This window comes from Toxorhynchites rutilus, chromosome 3 (assembly GCF_029784135.1).
Source record: "Toxorhynchites rutilus septentrionalis strain SRP chromosome 3, ASM2978413v1, whole genome shotgun sequence".
Taxonomy (NCBI): domain Eukaryota; kingdom Metazoa; phylum Arthropoda; class Insecta; order Diptera; family Culicidae; genus Toxorhynchites; species Toxorhynchites rutilus.
The window spans coordinates 277,112,279-277,124,912 of NC_073746.1; the positions used below are offsets into that span (position 1 = coordinate 277,112,279).

The 12,634-nt window shown below is 36.4% G+C and overlaps 1 protein-coding gene across 2 annotated transcripts in view; it reads left to right on the forward strand.

Annotated features, from left to right (window-relative positions):
- The window catches only part of LOC129775733 (myogenesis-regulating glycosidase-like), a 30,467-nt gene that overhangs the window by 17,446 nt on the left and 387 nt on the right, over nt 1–12,634 (forward strand). For both annotated transcript variants that reach the window (XM_055780797.1, XM_055780796.1), the window contains exons 2-4: nt 4,132–5,005; nt 5,064–5,628; nt 12,468–12,624. In XM_055780797.1, coding sequence (XP_055636772.1) covers nt 4,132–5,005; nt 5,064–5,628; nt 12,468–12,624 — 1,596 coding nt within the window. The remainder of the gene's footprint in view (nt 1–4,131; nt 5,006–5,063; nt 5,629–12,467; nt 12,625–12,634) is intronic.

Consider the following 12,634-nt stretch of genomic DNA (forward strand, 5'->3'; position numbering starts at 1 on the left):
TTGTTTTACTAGTACCTGGAATTTTTAAATATAGTTAAATACAGTTTTATATAAATCTACAAAATAGATTTAAATTTCAGACAAATTTATTTTATCTCCTTCAAAATATGATCCATCAAAAGCAACACACATATGTCAACGCTTGACCCAGTCCTCCATGCATCCCTGGTAGGCCGGCGAAGGGATGGTCTTTAGTTCCCTCGTCACACTCTCTTTGATCTCCTATATCGACTGAAATCTCTTTCCACGAAGTGACAACAACAAAAACAAAACAAAAAAAAAGTCGCACGGGGCCATATCAGTTGAATATGGTACTTGCTCAATGGTATTCACTCGATGTTTGGTCAAATAATTCAGTACAATTTGGGCTCGGTGCGATGGCGCAAAATCCAGGAATTGTCGGCCCACATTTGCAACGTACCGGCAGACACTAATGATCGGATGGCACTAAAACCTGACATGTGCGTCTTAAGGTCGTACCAACATTAGAAAAAAAATAAACCGGTTCCCTCATGCACGGTACGTTTAAATAAAAAATTCCCCGTACTTTCTGATCATAACAGTTCGGCTGAAAAGTTCATAAGGTTGACGTCTAGATGGCGCCTCTTGCAAAAAACTACTTGACTATCACAAAGCGCCATCTTTCAATGGATACGTGACAAAATTTGACAGCAATCGGTCGATTCGTTCGTGAGTTACAGCATTGAGAGAAAAGCAACTTTTTTTATTGTGAAAAAAATGGAAACATAACAAATCAATGAAAACGATGGCAAAATTACATGAATTCCGCTTCGAATTGCTTCCGCATCCAACATATTATCCAGAGCATGGCCCCAGCGACTATTTCCTGTTCGAAGACCTGAAGAGAATGCTCGCTGGCAAGACATTTATGACCGACGGTGAAGTGATGAAGTGAACAGTAAACTGAGGCCTATTTCGGAAAAAAACCGAAAGAGTACTATAAAAATGATATCGAAAAGTTGCAAGATCGCGATAAACGCTGTATCACCCTCGAAGGCAATTATGTTGAGTAATATAATTGAATTTTGCAAAAAAATAGTTTTACTGTGTTACCTTATAAAGTTTTTAGCCGAACTGTTAGTGTATATGTCTTAAGTAAAAAAATACTGGGAATATCTCCCATTAATTTACGTATTTGCATACAAAATCATGAATGAAGGAGGACTCTACTAGACGTGATCTTGATTCCGAGTTTCCGATGACATAATTCTTCGTTGCTCTCCTCTCATGCTACAAGATTGCTTCAAGATCGAATAATATTGAAGTCAGTTAGCTGAGATGGGGGTCTTCGTAGCCACTTGGTTACGCGTTCGCTTACTAAGCGATCGATCATGAGTTCAATCTCAGGGCCCTCAATTGACCATCTTTGTGTTGTTATAGAATAACTACGTCCACGCAACCATCATCAGCGATGGAGATCGATCCACGGTCGAAATAAGATCGATTCATCCATACAACTGCTCTGCTCTGCAAGAAACATCGGGCTGCTGTTCTATAAATAACTCAACAATGATCAATATCAACTGTCTCCGCTGTCCGGTCTACTGAACAATGTAAGAACAGATAGAATTACCTTTCGCCTAAATGGCTACTACAGTGTAAATTTACCATAATGTAATGGAACAAAAAAAAACCTAACGCCTAAGTGGCTACTATTACTACTGTGTAATTTACAATTTATAGAAACATAAACATATGTACATGTACACGATAAAAACCCGGCATTGTTACAGATAAAATGCTAATGAGCCTGATAAATAAATAAATGGGATAAAAAAAAAAATTAGCTGAAACACACAAAACAAATTTATTTAATCATTTTTGTGGGAGCATAATATTGTTTCGGATAATTGGAAACAAGGAGGAATTATAGGATTCCCGGAAAAAATCCCAAAGATAATAAGCGCCATATCACATGTTGTACAACTTAATTTGTGAGAATAATTCCAATTTTCTCACGGTGATTTGGCAGGGGGAAGGGGGGGGTTTTGGTGAATCGAATTTCGTCTGTAAATGTTAAAAATCACCAGTTCCTAAGGTGATCAAAATTTAGTTGGCGGTAAGCGACCAATAGGAAGGCGCATTCTTGTGGCGGAAGAACACAATTTCCGAACCTGCCAATTGAAACCCATTGCACGTGACATGGCCTCTTTATAATCATTTTGGATCAGGAGTATCTGTAGCATTTCAGTTTCACACAGAAAATGAATGAATTATTGTTTTGGTGGAAACCCACATAATCTGACAAAACCTTCAAAGATGCTCGCAAATAAAAAAATAATGACAAATACATGTAATACTACTACAGCAGGAGGCGAAATAACAAACCAATAAATCAAATTTTATTTACCAATCAGGACTCAGCTAAAGTTAGTACTCATTGAAGTCCGAAGGAACCTATAGGAACTAATATGAAACTGAGGAAGAGAGCCCGGGCTACCCTTGGGACATTGGATGCGTCTTTTTTGTCTCTAGCACATTTTCAAATCCCCTCCACTTTGGCCACAAATGCACATATTGCAAATTAACCGACCACAATCCATTCGCCGTGCCAAGTGTCAAAGGAAAGAAACCGAGTAGTAATGTTCCTGTAGAGAGCCAATAAATTTCGATAATTAAAGGGTTTTCCCGCTTCCTCCGTTGAATTTTAATTTTGGCACACGCCAGCGATTACGACTAGCGCACAGGGGTATAGGATGAAAGGCAGAAATAATTCAGCAGAAAATTGCTCATAAATAATTTGACTTGTTTTTCATAATTTCCGCAATCAATTCAAGTAGCTCCTGCTCGCACGCGATCTGCTCACGTCTTGGGAATCGTTTTTATTTATGAATGCACATTTATCATGTTATTTCCGTAACAATTACACTGTTTGTTTTCAGTTCTAGGTCGCAATAACTGTGCGATGGACTGATAAGTTCAAACTTGGCCGCTCGGCCACACAATGCTGAGATGAGGACCTTCCGGTGACATTCTAGTTGAGGATCCCGACTTACTGTCGAATCTCCGTGAGCAATTTATATAACATGTTATTAAATAGAGGACGACCCCGAGAATGTAGTTTGTCTGAGGCTCTCTTTATGTTCAAGAAGAGTGAAGCCATTTGAATTTCTGAAAAAAGCAACGCAAGACAATCATTCGTCCCCTTGGTCCTTCGGAACACATATTGTGTATCTGAGAGCACGTTATTTGTTTCAACCAATCGATCAAGATGAAACAAGATATTTTTCTCCAATAATTTCCGTATACAAGACAGCATTGCTATTGGGCGGAATTGAAAACGGTCGCGGGTTTACCGGGTTTTTGAAGTCTCCAATCATCCGGAAAAACATTATGTTTTAGAAACTGGTTGTATAAATCTAACAAGCGATGTTTCGACACATCAGGGTGGGCTTTTTTGCAAGGCGTGGTACACAAATTACGTAACGCTAAAATGAGAATTTTGGATTTGGGAATTCTGTATCCGAGTCTTCGTCCGTCCAAATTATTTTCGGCTACTAACACCTCGTTTCTTCGTTTTGAAACAGCTTATTTGGAGTCTTGACGTTTACCAAGTAGTCCGGAAGTGTGAAGCTTTTAGTGTTCCTTGAGCACCACTTGTGATGAGAAATACATAGATCCTGGAGGAACCTTCAACAAGTTCATAGAAATCCGAACAAACAGAGATGAAATCCAGAGAAAATCAGACGAAGTAGGAATGCGCTTTGGTGATTCACCAGCTATCGTTTGAACAACTGACGGGTGTCATTTGTTTCAGAGTCAGAGAACTTTATATCAGGAGAAAGTAGGTTTTGTTATCTATTAGATTATGTTAGGTTATGTACGCACATACTTGTTTTCAACCGAATGTATTGCCCAATAAAGTTAAACAAAATGAAATGAAATTAATGGTAAGTGGTAGCTAATGAATTAAGCTACATTTGGTGCAAAAACATTATCATATGATTGCTGTTCGTTTTTTCGAACACTTGGTACGACACGGGTTAAAAGAAGTGCGCCAAGTTTTAGACGACTAAATTGTGATAGTAACACGACACCAATCATGTTTACATTAAAACACAAAACGTTAGTAGAAGTGCAATAACAATATAACATGCTTACTTCCCCCAGATGGTATACCGATTCAGCGCATCACATTCGATCACGACTTTACCGACGATTCGGTGCTAGTATCGACCGACCGAGGTATCCGATTGGAAGGCAACGGTCAACGAATCGAGATAACTGACATCGAAGACACGGATCAATTTTCATTCATCAGTATCACCCGAAAACTCCGCAAAGGACAAATCATTTCGGATGTTGTTCATACCGGGGATCACGTTCGGGGAAAGGAGATCCAATGGTATGGTGGACCGGAACAAATGGAACAATTATATCCGGTACAGAAGCTAAGATTCGAAGATTATGCTTATATACCGAAAGAGCTACACAGTGCGGCTATATCGGAGAGGTACTGGTTGAACTCCGCGGGTGTGTTCCTATACGTGGAAAAAGAGGTACCTCTGTTTATAGATCAGGATGAGGCCACACTGAGATTGACGGCTAAGAAAGAACTGCCATACTATTCGTACGATGAGATTTTTGAGTTCAACTATCGCATTGGGGTGGCCAAGAATGCAAAAGAGGCACATGTTAAGGCGGTGGATAAGGTTTTGAATCAACCAGTGGGGATTCCCGATGAACGAATGGTTAGACACCCGATCTGGTCCACTTGGGTAAGGTATAGAAGACCGATTAGTCAACAGACGGTGTTGGATTTCGCTTCGGAAATCAAAGAGCGTGGATTTAAGAACGCTCAGCTGGATATCGATGACTTCTGGGAAAGTTGCTATGGATCACTAGTGTTCGACTCAATCTCTTTTCCGAACGTCACGGAACTGACGGAGCAGTTAAAAGAAATGGGATTTCGAGTAACCCTGTGGATACATCCATTCATCAATAAGAACTGTCAGCCGTGGTACACAGAGGCACTGAGTAAAGGGTATGATTCTTCATTAATTTTCCATTGAATTCTCTAATGATTTGTTGCCTGATTCTAGTTTCCTCGTCAAGTCCCACAATGAATCCATTGGATATAACACCAAGTGGTGGAACAGCGTTGAAAATGAAGCATCCTACATCAACTTCAACAACCCGGCCGCTGTTGAATGGTTTCGGTTACGACTTAAAGAACTGCAAGAGCAAGGGATCGACAGTTTCAAATTTGATGCCGGTGAACCGAGCTGGGCTCCTGCCGATCCCGATGTCGAGGGCTCGAAAGTCTTGTCTCCGACGAGCTTAACCACCAACTATGTGCGTATGTGTGCCGAGCTAGGTCCGATGATCGAAATCCGAACCGGCTGGACGACCCAGGATTTGCCGGTATTTGTTAGGATGATTGATCTGGACACACGTTGGGGAATGAATAACGGATTGCAATCGCTGATTCCAACCATGCTGCAGATGAACCTCAACGGATATCCGTTCGTCCTGCCAGACATGATTGGGGGAAACGTCTACGGAGACGATATATTGACGAAGGAACTTTTCGTCAGATGGCTGCAGGCGAATACATTCATGCCCAGTATGCAGTTTTCGAAAACGCCGTGGGATATTGATGAGGAGGTATGCAATTTTATGTAGTTCTAAAACAGCGGAACCTTTTTTTCAGACAAGCCACAAACATTCCACACGCTCCGAAGAACACTTAGAACGGCAACAGAAAAACCCAAACGAATCGGCTGTATGGGGGGGTTGCGGCGTCGATAGCAATCACTGCGTAATAAATTTTCACCTTCGGCTTTCCATCGAAGAACACAGCTCTCACCGCTAAAATTTCCTTCTTCATGTCTGATTTAAAATGCGCTGCACTTTCACGCCACTTCTAACCTGGAAACAATGCTCGAATTCACAAAAATTATTTGATCGAACGGAAAAAGCCACCAAGTCATTCACGATTTAGGCATTCCAAATGGCCTTTCTTAAGGGGGGATTCTAGTGTAGAGACACGAATTTCGGACGTTTTTTCGAACTCCGTAAAAATAAAACAAAGAATATTTTTACTATAATGGATAGTCATGGATCATTATTCGTTTATCTATCTTTCAACAATAAAACAAAAATAGGACGGAAAAAAAATATTCATAATTAGAATAGTTACATGCTGGTGAAGTGAGGGTGTTCAAAAAAAAGTTGTGCCATGGCGTACACGATTCCAGTCCTTCTGGTTATCTGAAACAATAAAATCGAACAGATTCTGAATCAGTAAAGATGTCGCTATGGCATGAACCTCGGACAAGTCAAAAACATGGGTTTTAACAAAATGGCGGCCGTTTGAAAACAAAAATGCTGTTTAAAACGTTTTTTTTGCGTTTACCGATTTTTTTAAAATAGTAAAATTAAAAAGTTATAATTTTTTATTGGTTCATGCGATAGAGAGATGTATGCAGATTATTTTCATATAAATTTGACATAAATCGGTTCAGTAGAACTTGAGATATCGTGTACGCCAGTTAGAAAAAAACTAGTTCCGAGAGAAACGCGTTTGAAGTTCATTGTGATGGCCGTAACAGGTTAGATACCACATCACTAAGATGGCTCTAACTAGGTAAATAATAGGATTTTCGATAAGTCCTTTCTAGAGTATATTCTTGAATGCCTAAACTACAGAAATATGGTAAAAAAAATTTCGATTTTTTCAGATTTCTAGACTAGAATACCCCCTTAAGGCTGAGTGTTTAATTTATTTTTCCAAATTGGCCGTTTTCAAAACTACAGGCGAATGAACTGAGAAATCTAAAAGTCTAAGAAAGTCTATATTATTCCAAACATCACCATCATTACAACAATGAATCCTAACACGCTCTCAAAATCATAGATATAAAAATAAATTCGCTTTTGTTACCTCGAGTATTATTTCAGAATGCATCGAAATTGTTAACATTGTGTTGCGTGGTTGTGTAGAAGCAGTTTAAGACGAGTGATTCATGAATTCTTATTCTCGCGAGAACAATACACGAGATTTGGCTACTTTTTGCCAATGCTCGTAGTGTTCTCAGTATTCATCGCGAATATTCTTCTCGTGCTAGACACAATGCTGCTCGAGGCGATTACATATTTGTTCCTCTACCACCGTTGTCTATTTGACAACGCATAAAATCTACAATTCGTACATGTGATTCATTAATACACAACCAACCTCCACTAACGTTATGAAATCCGTTCTGGTACGTCCTATTTAATATTTCTCTTCTGCTTCACTGCTACCCGTCAGTACAAGCTCTGCATTATGCTTACTTCGCGCATATTCTGAGAATGCATCCAGAGGCGAAAAAGTTTGCACCGAAAGAAATTGAAAATAAATTAAAAAATTGAATATCTCAAAACTACATTTTTAAAAAACATTAATTTTCAACACAATAAAGCCCATATTGTCTCCAACAACTGGAAGAAATTTTATCCTTTCATTTGCACGTTTTTTACAAAAAGATCTAAATTAAAAACTATAATACTCACAAAATTCTCGTCAAAAGATGGAATGTAGGAAATTGTTTAAATTTTCATAAGAAATACGATTTTTTTAAATTACACTGAAATAAAAATATTTTTAAAATTGATATTCATTTTTCTCAAAAACGTATTTTTTTAAATCCTCAAAAAGTTACATGAATACTCCTTACTATTTCTAACAAGTCGCTCATGCATCGGCAGATGAGCTCTTTTACAGGGAAAAAGTTTTTCCAACAACTCCTAATTTTTATTTTTTTTCGCATTTTTTATGAAAAAAAACAATGAAACAATGAAAAAAAATATAATTTCTCACGTGTCATCTTTCGACGAGAATTTTGTAGGTATTATAGTTTTTGAGTTAGAAATTTTTGTAAAGAAAACCTGCAAATTTTAAAACGCAATAATTTTTTTTTTTCATTTGCCCAGGATCAAATTTCTACTAGTTTTGGAGATAATATGGGCTTCATTGTGTCGAGATTCTGCTAGTCTGCCAGCTGAACCGAAACTGTAGCTTGAATAATGATGATCATCGTTTGAATTATAGTGGCGCCTCCAGCCAACTGGCCTTTCTCAATGCCGAGAGTTTAGTTTAGTTTCCAATTTGGAGTACTCAAGTTTTGACTCAAGTGTAACTTTTGAAAAGGGCGTATTGATTTTAGTAAGAGGAAATCTTTGATAATTTATATCTCAAAAACTATGAGACGTACCGAAATAGTGTCTTAGAAAGAGATATAGAGTATTGATGTCCAAAGGTGAAAAAATATAAACTGAGAAAAAAAAGTATTTTTTTTACTTAAAAAAAACTAAATTGCAATATCTAAAATACATATTTTTTTAAATTTTTCCATATAAAATAGAAGTCATGTAAAAAATTTAAAAAATGGGTACAATATGGTAAAACTATTTTTGACGAACATCGAATTTTTATGAATTTTCAAAACTTCGAATTTTTAGCCACAAATTATGAATCTTGATGTGATTTAAGCTCTTTATCAATCTTCTTCTAAATGCAGCCATTTTCGAGATATTGAAAAAAATATTTCTAATTTATTGTCGTATTATACCGCCATGTTCATGAAATTTTATGAATTTTCTTATAATTTTCAACAACTTCTCCAAATACATCATTATGGTAAAAATATATGTTTAGGAGTCACGTTGAAAAACATTTGAAGACATGTGGGTTAATACAAAACGTAGCGATGTTTTTCAACGTAACATAAGATGTTGCAAAGTAAAGTTTTTTTTAGTAAAAAAAGAGTACAGGTCGGACTCTATTATCCGGAGTATTGATTTTTTTTCACTCCGGATAATCGAGTCAAAAAAAATTTTTTTTTCAATCGTTTTTTTTTGCATATATTTTTTGTTTTTTGAATATAAAAGAGGAATTTGATTTTTGATTCATCCCCTAAAAGTCAGAAAACACCTATCTCACATGAAAAAAAATTGATTTATTCAGATTCTCTCAGGAGGTGATGGGCGATCGTATTTGATGAAAAAAATCCTTCTACGCATATGTTCGAATTTCAACAATGACAGAGTTATAGAATTTTTTTTCTGTTTCGGACTCTGTTGCCTCAAACTGGCTCTACATTAAAAAGTACGCTACGGAAGACAACTCTGTTGCCTTCATTTGAAAGATGAGAAAATTTAGTAAAGGATATAGTAGTGGAACATCTAAATTAGTGTATTTCAATAACATTTTGGAAGTGAGAAACTTAAAAGTTAATAATTTTAAATGTGTTATTATTACTTTTATCCTAAAAATTGTACTAATTGGATTGTTCCTATCAATTAAACTGAAGCTCTCAAACCGCTCTACAATTTGTTCTTTGACACCCAAATTCTATCTTTCTTAATTTGGCTGCAATATCGATATAAAGAATTCCTGGTAAAAAATCAAGCAGAATCTCCAAAAATCACTATTTTTACCCCACTCTACATGTAATAGCCACTCAAATTTAACCTTAACGTTGAAAGGTTACATTTCTTCTTGAAGTAAGTCATATTTGAAATATAAAAAAAAAATCCAAACTGTATATAATCGACTCTGACCTGTATCAAATGAAAGGGATTGTCTAGTAGAACATAGTTATTTATTAAAAATGTAAATCCAAAATGGCCGCCACCACAAAGTGGCACCAAATAATTTTTTTTTCAAAACCACATCAATATCGGTATCAAATGATAGTGCTCGACTAGTAGAACATAGCAGATCATGAAAAATTCAAATCCAAGATGGCCACAGTCCGCAAATAACTGATTACTTTTTAATGGTTTCATTCAGCTTGCCCTGTTTGTATGTATGTTTGAGTTTTTGTAGGATTGCCCCACATTAATTGAAATTTGACTGCTTGAAAATTCAATTTGGCCGCCCCTAAAAATGGCTGATAGGCTTGACTTGGACAATAGACTACATTATGAACAACATAAATTCGAAAAGGTAACCGCCACTAAATAGTCGACTATGTATTTTTTGCATTCCCGTCAATACAGGGAAACTTCGATATAGCGTACCCTCGTTATAACGTACACATTTTCAAAGTCCAAAGGAATAATCTTTGGATAGTATTTTTCTGAAAGAATAATGAATTATCTGTATTTTGATACTAAAGCTTGGTTTGTACTTTTAACCAATCCCGAAGTACAACTGTACAACCGGATTCTAAATGAATCAAATTTTAATCAACAGTACGAAGAGAAACATCATGAGAAAGGTTGGCTTCGTCTTCTAGTTGAATTTATCCATTAACCTTACTCAAACAGCAACACAATAAAGTAATATGAGCTACGTTTCTGAGTTCTTTATTATGTTTCGATATAACGTACAATTCGATACAATGTACAATTTTGAAAGTAAAATGTACGTTATATCGAAGTTACCCTGTATTGTTATCAAATAAAATTATTTGACTAATAGAATACAGTAAATAATTAAAATATTGTAGTATGCTCATGGTACAGATTATTTACTAAAAACTAGAAAATAAAATAAATAAAACATCTTTTGAGGTTATACGGATTAATGTACTAAAAGCTAGAAAATAATTAGACAAGTAACAGTTAGTAGTTATCACATCCGTTCTTTCATTCATGTTTGTGTTGTTGATAATGTAGTGTCAAGTCAAGCCATTCAGTCATTTTTAGCGACGGCCAAATTGAATTTTTCAAGATCATGGAATACGCAGTTTTATAATGGCAATAGAATTAAAGGTATGTTCCAAATTTCAGATCAATCAGTGATCAGGAACGGGGTCAAATTTCAATTAATGTGGGGCAATCCTACGAACACTCAAACATACATACAAACAGGGCAAGCTGAATGAAATCATTAAAAAGTAATCAGTTATTTGGGGACTGCGGCCATCTTGGATTTGTATTTTTCATGATCTACCGTGTTCTACTAGTCAAGCCCTTTCATTTGATACCCATATTGAAGGGGTTGGGAAAAAAATATGGCACCATCTTGTGGTGGCGTCCATCTTGTATTTGCATTTTGCATAAATAACTGTATTCTACTAGTCAAGCCCTTTCATTTGATACCCATATTGATGGGGTTCTGAGAAAATATGAAATCCACCATTTTGTTGTGGCTGCCATCTTGGATTTGCATTTGTCATAAATAACTGTGTTTTACTAGTCAAGCTCTTTCATTCGATATCCATATTGATGGGGTTGTGAAAAAATATATAGTTATGATTTATACACCATAGGTGGTGTAAAAAAAACAAACTTTTATTTACCGAACTTTGGATTATAAAGTCAACTTAGATACTAACTCTAGTTCCCTGTTTTATAACTATCAATTTCTAAGTCAGCATATTTCAATCTTGGTTGGTTCCCGTTCATGATGTGTCGTGTTGCATCTGGTTCTCCGGATTCTGCTGACGATGTCTTCTATGGCGATAGCGCTGGAATTTGTTTTGGCATCGTACGGTTCGTTGGGAATGTTTACATGATGACTGCGTGGCTCGATGATTATCTGACCTTGATGTGTAGTGTGGATTGTTGTGCTGCTGGGCTGGTTTCCGTACATAACTATATATGGTGCCATCTTGTGGTGGCGTCCATCTTGGATTTTTCATAAATAACTGTATTCTACTAGTCAAGCCCTTTCATTTGATACCCATATTGATGGGGTTCTGAGAAAATATGTAATCCGCCATTTTGGATTTGCAGTTTTCATAAATAACTGTATCCTAATAGTCAAGCCCTTTCATTTGATACCCATATTGGCTATTCAATATGGAATTATTATACAAATTATTCAAAATTTCCGAAAATCAAAAATAAAATACTCCGGATAATCGAGTCTAAAATTCCAGATAATCGAATCCCGGATAATCGAGTCCGACCTGTACTATTTTTTTTCTCAGTGTATATTTTTTCACGTTTTAACATCCATACTCTATAACTCTTTCTAAGACACTATTTCGGTACGACTCATAGTTTTTGAGATATAAATTATCAAAAATTTCTCTTACTAAAATCGATACGCCCTTTTCAAAAGTTACACTTGAGTCAAAAAATTCCCAAATGCTGTGAAAAACTCATATTTACTCTAACCCAAACGGAATACAAACTTTCGTTCGAATCAAAAATACAAAATTTTTAAAATCTGCATTTTTAGTTCGATTTCATTTGGACTTTCACTGCCGTGAAAGCGCGAACGAGTGGGGCTTGAATTGCAATATTTTCTCTGTCTTTATTGTCCGTAGAACAAATGCTGAATTTGCTACTTCTAATTCATACAAAAGTGCCCTGTTTTCTGATTTGGCACCGTTATTGAAAGACCTACGTATTCCTACTTCAAAAAACTCTGGTAAAATTTTCTTGACTTTTCGTTATTTCTACACATACAAAATTATTCAAAATAAAGTAACACCAAAAGACCTCGTCGGGCCGCAGGTTGAGTATAGCTGTTCTAAGATAAAAAAAATTCTCTCTAATTCCAGAGCATTGAGTTGACTCGTGTTTTCACACAGCTGCACGAAGATTATTCTGACTATATTTTACAGCGCATGAGAATAACGGTCACTGAGGGAACTCCCGTGAACCCACCCATCTGGTGGTTAGATCCGGATGACGAAGAGGCGTTGAAAATCAGCGATGGTACGATTCA